At 52.6% G+C, this 14,004-nt stretch overlaps 1 protein-coding gene across 3 annotated transcripts; it reads left to right on the top strand.

Moving 5' to 3' along the window:
• The first annotated feature begins 1,518 nt into the window (after positions 1-1,518).
• On the top strand, positions 1,519-14,004 carry St6galnac4 (ST6 N-acetylgalactosaminide alpha-2,6-sialyltransferase 4). Of its 3 annotated transcripts, XM_032902749.1 has the most exons (6): positions 1,519-1,637; positions 2,025-2,125; positions 4,074-4,259; positions 8,775-9,187; positions 10,589-10,696; positions 11,985-12,458. In XM_032902749.1, the coding sequence occupies exons 2-6, from the start codon at positions 2,114-2,116 to the stop codon at positions 12,172-12,174; spliced, it is 909 nt and encodes a 302-aa protein (XP_032758640.1). In that variant the 5' UTR covers positions 1,519-1,637; positions 2,025-2,113; the 3' UTR covers positions 12,175-12,458. The 3 variants fall into 3 exon arrangements, with proteins under 3 accessions (XP_032758640.1, XP_032758639.1, XP_032758641.1); XM_032902748.1 differs by having other exon boundaries at positions 1,519-2,125; positions 11,985-14,004; XM_032902750.1 differs by lacking the exon at positions 4,074-4,259 and having other exon boundaries at positions 1,519-2,125.

Here is a 14,004-nt window from a genome sequence, read left to right as displayed (position 1 = left end):
CTTTTCTTTTACTCTGTTATTAATGATTGATGTGGGAGAGTACAGCCTACTGTGGGCAGTGCCACCTTTGGGCAGGCGATCTGGGCGGTTATAAGAATGATGGTTGCTGGGCTGGAGAGATGGCTCAGCGGTTAAGAGCACCGACTGCTCTTCCAGAGGTCATGAGTTCAAATCCCAGCAACCACATGGTGGCTCACAACCATCTGTAATGGAATCTTCTTCTGGTATGTCTGAAGACAGCTACAGTGTACTCATATATGTAAAGAAAATAAATATTTAAAAAAAAAAAAAAAAAAAAAGAATGATGGTTGCTAAAACCTTTCCCTCGGGGTTGGGGATTTAGCTCAGTGGTAGAGCGCTTGCCTAGCAAGCGCAAGGCCCTGGGTTCGATCCCCAGCTCCGAAAAAAATCCCTCACATTGCATTTGGTCATGGTGTCGGCCACAAAAACAGAAAGCACACCGGAAGATCCTGTCAGAAATAATAACTTCGGGTGTGCAAGGGTCTGTGAGGGGATGAGGTTTGAGCTGAGAGACAAGAAGCCCCACTAGGAATGCGACTAGAGAATGCAGGCAGTGGAAGGTCCCGAGGTAGGAATGACTTTGATGTGATAGGTCAGAAGGAAACAGCAAGGGAGGGATGCCATTCGAATTCTCAGAGCAGCACAGGCCGTGTGAGCACCACAAGAACCAAGAGGAAGTACAATTTTCTGGTAGTGCCCTGAGCTGCCGCTGCCCTTTCTCACTGGAAGAGGGTTATTTTTTCCCACTTAACAGAGAAGTGGGGAAGGACCTGCCTCAGGCGCAGGGTATGTTGACGTAATCAACACAAAATGTGCCGGGGCAGTGGTAGCATACACCTTGAATTGCAGTACTTGGGAGGCAGAGGCAGGCTGATCTCTGTAAGTTCAAGGCCAGCCTGGTCTACAGAGCAAGTTCCAGGACAGCCAGGACTTCACAGAGAAACCCTGTCTTGAAAAACGAAACCAAAGACAACAAAACAACAACAGCGGGAGTCGTCAATCCCAGCTCTCAGTCCTCTAGCAGAGGTAGCTGGATGTCCGTGAGTTTGAAACCCGCTAGAAATATGTGGGGTCCTGACTCAAAAACATGTTTCTTCCTTGCTTATCTGAAATTCAAATTTAAGTTCACACCTTGCATTTCATTTGAGCTGACAACCCAACCAGCCTGAAACCCAGGGCTGCTTAAAGAGAAGCCCTTGCTTCATTTCCTGTCCCCTGTCACTTCCCGAGTAATACAGAAATGGAGAAACTCCAGTCTCCACGACCGGTAGTCATTACAGGGGTGGCTCAAACCTTCTGGAGATCTCTTCTAGTCTTCCCTTCAACCACACAAGGACTAGAGTGGGAGGCCAAACTAGACAGGCTCCTCCCTCGACGTCGAGACCTCGCCCCCAGCCCGGAGGTCTCTGAGACAGCCACGCACCGCTCGCCGCCACTGCGCAGGCCCCGCCCCCTGAGCGCAAAGCCTCCGCCCCTCTCGGAGGCCCCTCCCACGCCCCCGGCTGAGCTGCTCCAGCTTCCAGGCTTCAGAAGCTGCGGCCGCAGCACCGCCTCCTACCCGGGGCCGGATTCCAGCCCCTCTGGCCAGGCCCACTGGACATGGAGCTCCGACCAGCGCATCCTGAGCCCCCAGCGCACTCCAACCCGCTCGTTCGGTTAGCGCTCAGCTTGGGGAGGGGACGGTGGAAACTAGCATGGTGAAAACCCCACATCCTTTCCGCCCCAGGCCTCTCCATCGCCCCGCGGTAGAGAGGTGGGATGGATGGAGAAGATGTTTTTCTGACTCCTGGCTTTCTTTGCCTGCCTCTCACCGAATGGATGACCTTGAGCCGAGAGCGCCTCTTCTTTGCCTCTCCTTCCCCATCTGAACAATGGGGATTGGTTTGGCAAGGTCTCTGAACCCACGGCCTTTAGGATGGGACACGTTGTCACATGCTTGGAGACTTTAAGGCTTTTGGTTACTGGGCCCATTTTCCTTGACCTGGATTTGTCTCTTGCCTCAGTTTCCCTCATATTCTGGGACCAGCTTCGAGCCTTTCTCATCCCAAGCTCTGGAGACAGCAGCCTCCAGACTGCTGAGTGCAGAGACAGCATGAAGGCCCGGGTAAGTGACAGGGAAGAAAGAAAGTTACCTGGGGCTTTGGGGACAATCTGGGCAGAGATATGCAGCCACTTTCCCACATCCAGAGTTATAGTGATCTGTGATCCCCAATTCCTTTTGGTGTCTGGGGATGAAGCTCAGAGCCATGCACATGCTAAGCACATGTCCTACCTAGCACAGAGTCCCTCCCACAGCCCTGGTAGTTGATCCTAAGCTCCTTCACCCCTCCACTCCTGAGGCTTCGTGACCCCAGGCCAGTGCCTTCCCCTTTTGGTTTCAGTTTGTTCTCACCTAGAAATGGAAGTAACCCCGTGTCACCCAGTTGGGAGAGGGGTTGTGACACTGAGTGTGAAGGCTCAGGTCAGCTGCCCTTGTCTTTAAGGTCTTTACCAGTGAGCCCTGAGTGCTGGAGTGGGGAGACTAATTACCATTGCCGGAGTCAAAGTCTCTGGATCCTTGTGAGCAGTGGACCAGTTGTTGTGCAGAGCCAGAGGCCTTAGGAGCTGTGAACCCTGTCTCCTGGACAGCTGGCCACACAGAGCAGACTTATTTTTAGAAACTGATGTGGCTTACGGACAGACAAGGAAGGGTAGGCCGCTGGCAGGATGTGTTGGGGACTGTTCTGCACCTCTGGGTTTCTGGGCATACTGGCCAGCTCCTAGTGTTTCCTCTGGAATGGCCTTGGGCCTAGAAAACTAGAGTTCTGAGAGTCACAGGTATTGAGATGGATGGCCCAGCACTCAATGGCAGACACCTTGCCATGTGCTTTCAGTAAGTGTGCAGGAGGCCGCCCCCAGGTGACCGGCCCAGAGGGCTTCTTCCAGTGGCTTTTGGTCTGTCTTTTCTAGAAGTGGGAGTGGCTGAGCAGAAGCGTCCCAACTATTAAAAGCATTTTCTGTTTGTTTGTTTGTTTCAGTCCTTGACGCCGCGTCTCAGTCTGTAGGCCAAGCTAGTCTGGAACTCACTGTGTAGCCCAGGTTGGCCTCAAACTTGTAACAGTTCTGCCTCAAACAAGGGATGAGTTACCATAATCTGTTTTTTATTATCAGATTGGATATTTAGATTACTAGATTATTATTATATCTCTATCTAATTAATCTGTTTTATCTACCTGTCTAAATAGTGTATGGTTGTGAGGCACCCTACCTGGCCTCTTGGAACCTGGGTCCTTTGCAAGCACAGCTCACCGCTACCACCAAGCCAGTCCTTAAAGGCATTTTTTTTTTAAAAAGATTTATTTATTTATTTTATGTGAGTACACTGTCACTCTCTTCAGACACACCAGAAAAGGGCATCAGATGTCATTACAGATGGTTGTGAACCACCATGTGGTTGCTGGGATTTGAACTCAGGACCTCTGGAAGAGCAGTCAGTGCTCTTTTTTTTTTTTTTTTCTTTTTTTCGGAGCTAGGGACCGAACCCAGGGCCTTGCGTTTGCTAGGCAAGCGCTCTACCACTGAGCTAAATCCCCAACCCCGCAGTCAGTGCTCTTAACCACTGAGCCATCCCTCCAGCCCCTGAATGCATTACTTAAGTGATGCATTCCTCAAGCCCCCTTCCAGCTCCTGGACTGTCCTGCCAGCCAAGGGGACACCCTGGGTCAGTTGCGGGTAGGGTGATGGAGGTAGGGCCATGGAGGTAGCAGTGGCCTGGGGTGAAGGCTATTGAGACCCCAGACTGCATAGTGGTTTTGCATCTGGGTTTTAGGTGAGAATTTGGGTTCTGCAATGTGGAACTTGCACCCTCGCTGTGTGGCTCTGAGAGGCTTCATCCCAACTGGGTGTCCTGCCCTGGAAGAGGGGACTTGGGGGACTTGTCTCTAGATTTGAGGGCCAAGAGTTAGGCATCCCTGGAGAAAGTCTCGCCAATGGAGCCATATAGAGGTTCTACATGGGGAAGCTGGGTGTTATCCACAGGTAGCCCACAGGTACATAATCACCGTCTCTTTCAGGGCCGCCTTCTGCTCCTCATACTATGCTCCCTGACACTCTCCGCTCTCTATGTCTTCCTGTGTTGCTGGGCCTGCCTGCCCCTCTGCCTGGCAACCTGCCTGGACCCCCACCTCCCTGCGCCCCCCAGATCCACTGTGCCAGGGCCCCTGCACTTCAGGGGCTACAGCAGCGTGCCAGACGGGAAGGTGAGTCAGCCAGGCAATGCTAAGGGAGCCAGCGGGTCACCAGCTCCAGGAAACAGTGGGAACTGGGCTGGTGGCAAGCCGGCCTGGACGCTGAGCTTAACATTGCTGCTCACCAGCTGTGTGGCTTCTGCCAGTCACTTGTCCACTCCAAGCACTCAAGGATACCCTAGGAGGATAGGGTTTCCACCAAGCAGATGCTGCCTGAGTACCCCAAGTACATGCTGGGAATAAAAAATGGCCAGGGTGGGGGGCTGCCCACTGGGATAACCTGTCTTCGGACTTCTGTGTCTCCATACCATATCTCATCAGACACGACTGAGCTCCTGCAGTAAGTCTGCCGTGGTGTGGCAGCTGAGGAGAAAGAGCCGGCATAGGGCCAGGCTATGTATGGTCCCAGGAGTCATGAGACAGGGACACTGGGGTCCTAGAGTGACAAGACAGTCATGACTCGTGCCCATGGTGTCCACCTCTTCATATTTGTTCTACCTGGTGTGGCACAGGGACATTCACAACCTTGATCTTGATAGCAGAGGCCCCATGTGGTCTTGATTCACATTTACCGGCTCCCAAAAGCCTATAGGTTTGTTTTTCCGTCTTTATTAAATTGGGTATTTCTTATTTACATTTCAAATGTTATTCCCTTTCCCGGTTTCCATGCCAACATCCCCTTAACCCTTCCCTCTCCCCTTCTATATGGGTGTTCCCCTCCCCATCCTCCCCCCATTACCGCCCTCCCCACAAGAATCCCGTTCACTGGGGATCCAGCCTTGGCAGGACCAAGGGCTTCCCCTTCCGCTGGTGCTCTTACTAGGCTATTCATTGCTACCTATGAGGTTGGAGCCCAGGGTCAGTCCATGTATAGTCTTTGGGTAGTGGCTTAGTCCCTGGAAGGCCTATAGGTTTTGGCACTACGATTCTGGTTCTTAGGTTGGTGGCCTGAGGGCCATGCTCCGCAGCCCTGGCTTGCTGGAGACCAGTCACGTGCCCATCCCGTTGAGCCTCAGCCTCCTCATGTATAAAGGGCCACTGAAGCCATCCCTGCCTATGCTGGATTGTGCCAAGGATCCAAAGGGTGACTGGCAGACAGCACACAGTGCACACACAGTGCAGGGCTGCGGTGTGAGGATTTGATGGAGAAATGAAAACATCTGGGCTGGGCTGGCTTGGGGCTGCAGCTCAGTCATGTGTGTTAGCAAGGTCGAGCTCTGAGATCAGTGCCCAGGGCCACACTAAACTGAAACGGAGGTAACAAAACCCCCAGCAGGGTGAGCTCTCCTCTGCCCAAGAATGACCGGGTGGGACAAGCGCCAGGGTGTCTGGATGAACAAATCCAGTCTGCCATGGTGCAGCCAGAGTTCTTTCGTGTGTGTGTGTGTGTGTGTGTGTGTGTGTGTGTGTGTGTGTGTGTATTGGATGTGTGGAAGGTCAGCCTCGGCCTTTGTTTCTCAGGCATTGTCCATATTGACTGATGATCGATTGCTGGATTGATTAATGATCGATTGGTGGAGACTAGTTCTCTCACTGCCTGGAATTAAGTGGCTAGACTGGCCGGTGCCTCTTGGGGAATCAACCGATCTCTGCCTCCTCTGTGCTGGGATTACAGGCTCATGCCACAGTGCCCAGTTCAGTCACCTCCCGTCCTCCCTCTCTCCACCCCTCCCTCTCTTCCTTCTCAGGGTCCGAGATTGGACTCATGTCCTTAGCGCACCCCTGACCCCTCTCCCCGGCCTCCACTTGTTTTTCTCAAGTGGAAAATCCAGATTTTGAATGTCAGCATGTATACCTTTTCCTCTCTTGTAACGAGGGAAAACGCCAGTCTGACGACCCTTGATGGATGGTCACTAGAGAGAGGACAGGCCCAGACAAGACCCAACGAGGAAGTATTCTTGTCTTTTTCTTTGTTTTCTGCTTTTTTGGGAGAGGGTCTCCCATAGCCCTGGCTGGCCTGGAATCTGCCACGTGGCAGATGACTTTGAACTGACTGTCCTGCCAAATGCCCAAATCCCGGGCTTGCCCCACTATTTTTTTTTTTTAATACAGTAGCACAGAAAATTGATTTATGAGTTCTTAAATCAACATCTTATCAGAAAAAGAGGCCTCAGTGGGATTTCACAATGTCTTTTATTGAGTGGAACTAATCTTTTACATGCCTCTATAAACTTGAGTTCCTCCAGGTGAGGGCCCAGCACTTTCGTGGGAGCCCTGGCCATCGTCTCTGAGTGTTGTGCATTCAGGCTGCCTGGTGTCTGCCTCGTGGGTGGTAACAAACAGGAGACGGGGCCCTTAATGGGCTTGAGGTCGGGTGGCAGCTCACATCTGCAGGTCCAGCACCGAAGTCCCAGGACCGTCTCTGTACACAAGACCTCACTTAAAAGAAGCAGGGCGGGATCTGGGAAAGGGCTGAGTCGTAACGTGTGTGCCCTGCAAGTGTAAGGCTTGCAGTGCAGATCACCAGAAACCACAAAAAGCTAGGCTGGCATGGTAACTTGCTGTAATCCCTCCTTTGGGGAGGCACGGATGGGATCCCCAGGGTAGGTTAGCTAGTCACGACTAGCCAAAGCAGGTTCTTGGTGTATGGTGAGAGACCCCGTCTGAAGGAAGACACTATGTGTCACCCTTGGGCTTCCACATGGATGTGTAGCCACACGGCGTGTGGGTGTACAATTGGCAGATTGTAATAGAATTCCCAGTTACAAGGAAACAGTTCAGGGTCTCATACAGCCTTAGCTAGCCTGGAACTTGCTTTGTAGCCTAGGCTGTCCCAGAACTCGTCAGATCTACCTGCCTCTGCCTGCTGGAACTAAAGGCTTATGCCACCATGCCCAGCCAGTGAGTTTTGACAGAAGTAGAAGAGTATGGGTAGCCTTCACCATGGTGACACAGAACTCTTTCTCGTTCAGACGTCCTCTCGTGCCCCTCTGCAGCCCTCTCTGACTTTTAGAAGTGCTAGGAGAGGCTTGAAGCTTGGAGAGGAAGTTTTTCTGTTCCACTGTGTTCTAGCCTCCTGGCATGGGCAGCCTGTCCCCAAGCCCATCCTGGGCCCTGCCCTACAGCTCCTTCTTCTTCTTTTTTTTAAAAATGTATTCATTTATTATATATAAGTACACTGTAGCTGTCTTCAGACACACCAGAAGAGGGCATCAGATCCCATTACAGATGGTTGTGAGCCACCATGTGGTTGCTGGGAATTGAACTCAGGACCTCTGGAAAAGCAGTCAGTGCTCTTAACCACTGAGCCATCTCTCCAGCCCCCCGCAGATCCTTCTTACCTTTCTGTTGCTTTCTCACAAGAGGGTCAAGCAGGTGTTCTCACCCACTTCCCAGACGAAGGGTGACACCTCCTTACCTTGGGCCCTGGTGCTAGGAGGGATAGAGCCAGGATTCAGGCTGAGAATCAGAAACCAAAACTGGCATGGCTGGACATGGAAGACCCCTCTTACTGGAGACCCTTCTATTAAAAACTCAGTGCGGTATGGGTTGGGCTTGGGCAGGGCAGGAAGGGACCGAGGTGACTCTAAAGAGCTTGAAGTTCCTGTTTACTTAGCATATGCATGCACCTGCAGCCAGTGCCAGGGACCATTCTAAACTTTATAAATATTTGCTCCTGTAACTTTAACAAGGTCCGTATAAGGTAGGGACATTTTAGGGCTTAGGAACGGTAACAGTGCTGGATATGGCTGATAAGGAAGCTTGGGAAGGTCATTTTCCTGTGTCTGGTTTGCCAGGTAGGCAAACATGGCGGTTGGCACTTACAGTCCCAGCATTTGGGAAGTCGAAGCAGATGAAATGCCTCAAGTCCAAGGCATGTCTGAGTAAGAAAGTGAGACTTTATATTACAGATGAAAACCGGGGCCAGCCTGGTGACCTAATGGGTGAAGGCACTTGCCACAAAATCTGATGGCCTGAGTTCTCCCTGTGGAACTCCCATGGTGAAGGGTACTGACTCACTGCAAGCTGTCCTAGGACCTTCATGTGGGTTCTGTAGCACGTGTCCCACCCCCCCAAAACAAAACCCCAAAACAACCTCGGCCCTGGGGAGGTTGGTTTCACTGACCCGTGAAGCATGAGGGCCTGAGTCCAGTCTTGAGCATCCCAGCATGCACCTGTAATCCCATGCTGCGAGGCCAGCACAGTGAGGCTGGGGCCGCCTCGCCAGCCAGTTTAGCAGAATTAGCAAAATCCTGGTTCAGTCAGAGACTCTGTCTCAAGAAAATAAAGAGTGATCGAGGAAGGCACCTAAAAGCAACCTCCTGGACTTCACTGCACCCTTTGCCCGTAAGCGCTTACACAGATTTAAAAAAATAAAAACAAAAAACCCACAGTAGATTTTCGTCCTTGGAACTGATCCAACTATCAGACAGGTTAGTGGGTATGATGGCGGTGGGGGAGGTGAGGGGGTGGACAGGAGGAGAGCAGCTGGCATGGAGGGTTCCTGATCTCTCTCTCTCTCTCTCTCTCTCTCTCTCTCTCTCTCTCTCTCTCTCTCTCTCTCTGCTTCCGTCTCCGTCTCTGCAGCCGCTTACCCGAGAACTGTGCCACAGCTGTGCGGTGGTGTCCAGCTCTGGCCAGATGCTGGGTTCGGGCCTGGGTGCCCAGATCGATGGTGCGGAGTGCGTGCTCCGCATGAACCAGGCACCCACCGTGGGCTTTGAGGAGGACGTGGGCCAGCGCAGCACTCTGCGCGTGATCTCGCACACGAGCGTGCCGTTACTGCTGCGTAACTACTCACACTATTTCCAGCATGCCCGAGACACGCTCTACGTGGTGTGGGGCCAGGGCAGGCACATGGACCGGATGCTGGGCGGCCGCACCTACCGCACATTGCTTCAGCTCACCAGAATGTACCCAGGCCTGCAAGTGTACACCTTCACTGAGCGCATGATGGCCTACTGCGACCAGATCTTCCAAGATGAGACGGGCAAGAACCGGTGAGCTGGGGACCCCTGCCTGGCATCTGGAGCTTGCCTTCTCTGAAAGCCTTTTTCTGCTAGAAGCACTTTAAGGTCTGAGGTAGTCTCTGAGGTCCATTCCAGATAACCGAAGTAAGTTTCGGCAGAATGGTTGCCTACCGTGCATGAGGCCCTGGGTTCCATCCCCAGCACTGGATGAACTGGCCTTGTACACCTCTATAATCCCATCACTCAGGAGGTAGAGGCAGGATGGTTAGGAGTTCAAGGTTATCTTGAGCTTCTTAGGGAGTTCAGTTCGGTTAAGCTTGGACCACGCAAGCCTGTCTCAAAAATGAGCAAGAAGACGAAAACCAAACCAAAACGAAAAATCCCAACTGTCTTTGGGTCTAAGGCTCTAAGCTGTATCACACATCTCTAATCCCTCAGGACATCCCAAACCACTTCACCTCCATACCTGTGCCGTGTCCCTCATCCTCAGATGTTCAGACTTGTCCCCGGCTGCAGTCCCTTGCACATGCTCTGTTCTTTCTGCCTAAAACATTCTTCCAGAAGTTCCCGTGATTGACCCCTTCTGACCGCTCTGGTCTGGACTAACTATCACTTCCTCAGGGAAGCTCTCCCTGACATCCCCTCTGCAGAACTGGCCCACCCTGGTGGCCTGCGTCCCACACCTTTCCCAGTCTTTTTAGCTGCTGACAGCATCTGACGTTGCTCTGTTTATGTTTCCTCCATGAAAGTGTTAGCTCCAGGTGGGGCAGGTGCTGGCTGTGCTCTGCGTGAATGGGTGAATGGGTGAGCCGGCCTGTGCTCTCAGGAGAGGCAGAGGGGGTGACCTTCTGCTTGGAGGGTACCCAGAGCTGCTGCCTCAAGAGAGCTGAGGCCTGGGGTTGGGGATTTAGCTCAGTGGTAGAGCGCTTGCCTAGCAAGCGCAAGGCCCTGGGTTTGGTCCCCAGCTCCGAAAAAAAAAAAAAAAAAGAAAGAAAAAAAGAGAGCTGAGGCCTGGGGCTGTCCCAGCACCTTTATCCCAGTGGACTGGGGGTGGGCAAGACTGACAGGGCTCCTTCCCCAAAACCACCTTCAAATCTCCACATTTCACTGAAGCCGAGAGTCCCAAGGGTGAGTTGGGTGCTCTATGGGAGAGACAGGGCTAAAATAGAAGACCGCTCCCTCGATTTTACCCACCGGCTCTCTTGCACCTGCGGGCTCCCCAGGTTGAGTTCTCCAGAGCCCTGATGTCATCCCCTGGCTCTGGCAGCAAGACTGAACAGGCCTACGTTTGTGTCCAACTCCACCTCTGACCCACTGCCGATGGCACGCTACCTCTCTGCTGATTCCCATCCTCCTTGGGACCCCTTTCTAGTTGTCACATGAGGGTAGGGGATGTTGGCGGGGCCACTGACCGTGTCTCATCCTCCTCAGGAGACAATCAGGCTCCTTCCTTAGCACCGGTTGGTTCACCATGATTCTGGCCCTGGAGCTGTGCGAGGAGATCGTGGTCTACGGGATGGTCAGTGATAGCTACTGCAGGTTAGACTGGCGCCCAGGCTGCGGGTAGGGGCAGGGAAGGAGGGGGAGGCGAGGCGTGAGACCTTGAGTCAGAGGGTCTGTGAGCTGTGAGGGCTCCATGATGGGTGACCCAGGCACAGACACCCCCAAGTGCAGGCCTTTGGGAAAAAGTGTAACCTTGAGCGGGGCATAGAAATCCCACTTAGGAAGCGAAAACAAAAGAATCAGGATCAGAGCTAACCTTGGCTCCACATCCATTCAAGGCTACCTCCTCACCCCCCCCAAACACACACACTTTTTGAGAGTCTCTCTAAAAAACTAAAACCAAAGCAAAGACTTGTACATCTCTCAGGTCAGATGTAGCCAGTGTATCTGACCTTGAGACATTGCTACCTGACCTTGTCCAATACAGAGTTCACACATAAGAACCAGGAGGTTGTGTGCACAGTTTTAATACAGCACTCAGGAGGCAGAGGCAGGCAAATCTCTGAGTTCAAGTCCAGCCCGGTCTGCAGAGGGAGTTCCAGGACAGCCAGGGCTACACAGAAAAACCCTGTTACAAAAACACAAAATGAAACAAACAAAAAAATCCCAAAGGCACCCACATGGTGGACTCTTAAAATGTCTTTTGACCTCCACGTGTACTTTGTGGCAGCCTCTCACCCCAACACCCTCCCACATGCAAATAAAAATAAGTAATGAATAGATGCAAAAAAAAAAATTTAAGTTGCCAAAAAGATTTGGCAAAGTGGGCCTTGGGTTAGACCCACCTGGTGGAGTGCTCACCCCGTGGAGCCTATATCTGTTTGAATAAAACACTTCGGGTAGATTTAGTTGTGGTATTACTTAAACACTGTAAGTTCAGGTATGGGATTCTATATGTTACATTCTTACATTTCAGGAGTCTGGGGAAGGCCCCAGGTTTTCACACTTTCCCTTTAGAACCTGTGTCTCGAGTGTATGAGAGAAATGGTAGGGTTAGCCGGTGTCACAGCCGGTGTCGCAGCGGCCTGCAGAGTACTTCCTGGCAGGTGGGCTTGCAGGGCTGATTGCTCTGGATCTGGGAGCTTAGGCGCTGCTGCATGTGGAGTTTATCCTTTGACTCCAATTCCAGAGGGACTGTTGTAGGGCAACAGTCCAGATGGACTCCAGCTTGCAAGGGGCAGTTTCTGAGTCCAGGCCAGTGGGCTCCTCACCTGCTGGTCTCCGCGCCACCTGTCCAGATGTGGGTCTCCCTCGCCTGAGCGGCTGTGGTATAGCCCTGGAGATGGGGCCTTGTTCCACCTCTGTCCCTGTTCCCTCCCAACAGTGAGAAGAGTCCCCGCTCCGTGCCCTACCACTACTTCGAGAAGGGCAGGCTGGATGAGTGTCAGATGTACCGCTTGCACGAGCAGGCTCCGAGGAGCGCCCATCGCTTTATCACCGAGAAGGCTGTGTTCTCCCGCTGGGCCAAGAAGCGGCCCATCGTGTTCGCCCACCCGTCCTGGAAGGCCAAGTAGTTCCTGTTGCCAGTGACCACCAGGCCTGTGACCCATTCCAGGCCAGCTCGCTCCAGTATAAACATTTATGACTTTCACCTTCTACCTGACACCCCAGGTCTCTGTTACCCAACGCTGGGTGCACTTGGAGGAATCTCAGGCCTTGTGACTTGAAGGGGAGTGGAGAGGGTGCCATTCGTACCACCCCTGCTTCCAGAAGAATCCACTTCATCTTGGGGTTTGTCCCACCTCCAGGTTGTTTAAGTGGCCTTTGTCCTGGGGCCGATGGCCCCACCTCACCAGCATTATGGCTTCGTACCAGTCCTCATCTTCCTTCGACCTATCTCCAGCCACATGGTGCCATGTTCTCAGGCTGGTGGCCCTGGTTGGTGCACTCTGGAATTTGGGATTTGATGGGCACGAGGGCGTTTGCGAGTCAGCCTCCCAGGACTGTCTCGGGAGTGTGCCGGTGAATGTGTATTTTCTGGACACTATCTATGTGGTAACAGGCGTGGGATGGTGATTAGGACACAGGCCTGTAACTTGTTCGCTGGAGGGCAGACTGAACCCTCCAGTTCTTCTCTAGGCCCACGGCTGCCTGCTCTTCCTGCATTGTCTAGACATCAGCCCCAGCATCCCACAAACCTGGCCTTCTTACGGTCTGACCACAGGACTGTGCAAGCCCAGGAAAGCCACCTTGCCCCCACTTGGCAGGCATAGAGCAGTGCCTGGGCGAACTCAGGGTGAGAAAGAAATTCCACCCAACGCCACTGACCTGCCCCATGAGTCAGATTCCAAAGTCTTTGCCAGTCAAACTGTCTCTTACTGGGGGACTTGGTTCCTTTGTAAAACAGAAGGCGGAACGCAGCTTAGGGTGGGTGCTACATGGGAAGGAGTGACCTCAGGGCCAGCCCGTTTTCTGAATTTTGCTTTTTCAGTGCTAAAACACAGCCACCATCCTGCCCTTAAGGAAGGTGTGATGCTATCCTGAGGAGGGAGCTGGTGCTTATTACAGATGGTGTATCCCGGGCTAGCTTTCTCGAGGTGGCTGAGCTAGGATGCTGTCAGGCTCGAGAGATCACTACTCGTGCTCTTTGGAAGACTGAAGAATGGAGCCCTGGGCTCTCAGCTTCAGAGTTCAGGACTTTCTGGGTGTAACCTGTGCAGTCCCCTAGAGCCCCATACTTAGCCTAATCTTTCCTACTACAAACTTGAAATTCCTTATTTTAAGCTTTGGTTTTGTTTTGTTTTTAATGAGGAACCTCTCAGGTTCCTTTTGTACCGGATCCCACAAATGACAGAACCGGTCATGCTAAGGACTCTGGTGACCTAGCCCACTCTCCCTCCTACCCATTTCCCCAGGAATGACTAGAGACCTGGCATCTGGCCCACAGCACTGCCCTTGCTCCCATCCAGTGTCAGGTGGCCCGGAAGCCTCATGAGTGGGAAGGGAAGCAGAGAGGGAAAGCTCTGAGCCAGGGATGCAGGCTGGAAGCCAAACCATTTCCTCAGATCTGGTGGTGTTGAGGGCTGTGAGTAGGAACAGGGCATCAGTGGGTAGCAGGTAAGACGGGGGTTCCTGGCAGCAGGCCTGACCCCACTTTCCCTGGCAATAAAGACGGTAGAATAGCTCCTACCTCACAAGATTGCGTGAGTTCAGAGATGCTGGGGTACCCCTGGGGCTTCGAACACGCTTGGCTCTCAGTGTCCAGAAGCCGCCATTTAAATGGGGTGGCCTCTGCCTGGGTGGTCCTGCCCCACCCTGGTATAGGTGGTATCAATGCAAAATAACGACAACAACAACAACGACAACAACAAAATAATAATAAAAAGTTCTCATCCCAGCGGGAA

This window comes from Rattus rattus, chromosome 5 (genome assembly GCF_011064425.1).
Source record: "Rattus rattus isolate New Zealand chromosome 5, Rrattus_CSIRO_v1, whole genome shotgun sequence".
NCBI lineage: Eukaryota > Metazoa > Chordata > Mammalia > Rodentia > Muridae > Rattus > Rattus rattus.
Note: the sequence above shows the minus strand (reverse complement) of the source record. Positions and strands in the feature narration are given on the sequence as shown.

What these genes read in the sequence shown, in the direction of transcription:
- St6galnac4 (XM_032902748.1), top strand. Translation starts at nt 1,937, where the DNA reads ATGGGACACGTTGTCACATGCTTGGAGACTTTAAGGCTTTTGGTTACT. An exon ending in GAGACAGCATGAAGGCCCGG is followed by an intron (nt 2,126 to 4,073) that starts GTAAGTGACAGG and finishes CGTCTCTTTCAG; the next exon opens with GGCCGCCTTCTGCTCCTCAT. An exon ending in GATGAGACGGGCAAGAACCG is followed by an intron (nt 9,188 to 10,588) that starts GTGAGCTGGGGA and finishes CATCCTCCTCAG; the next exon opens with GAGACAATCAGGCTCCTTCC.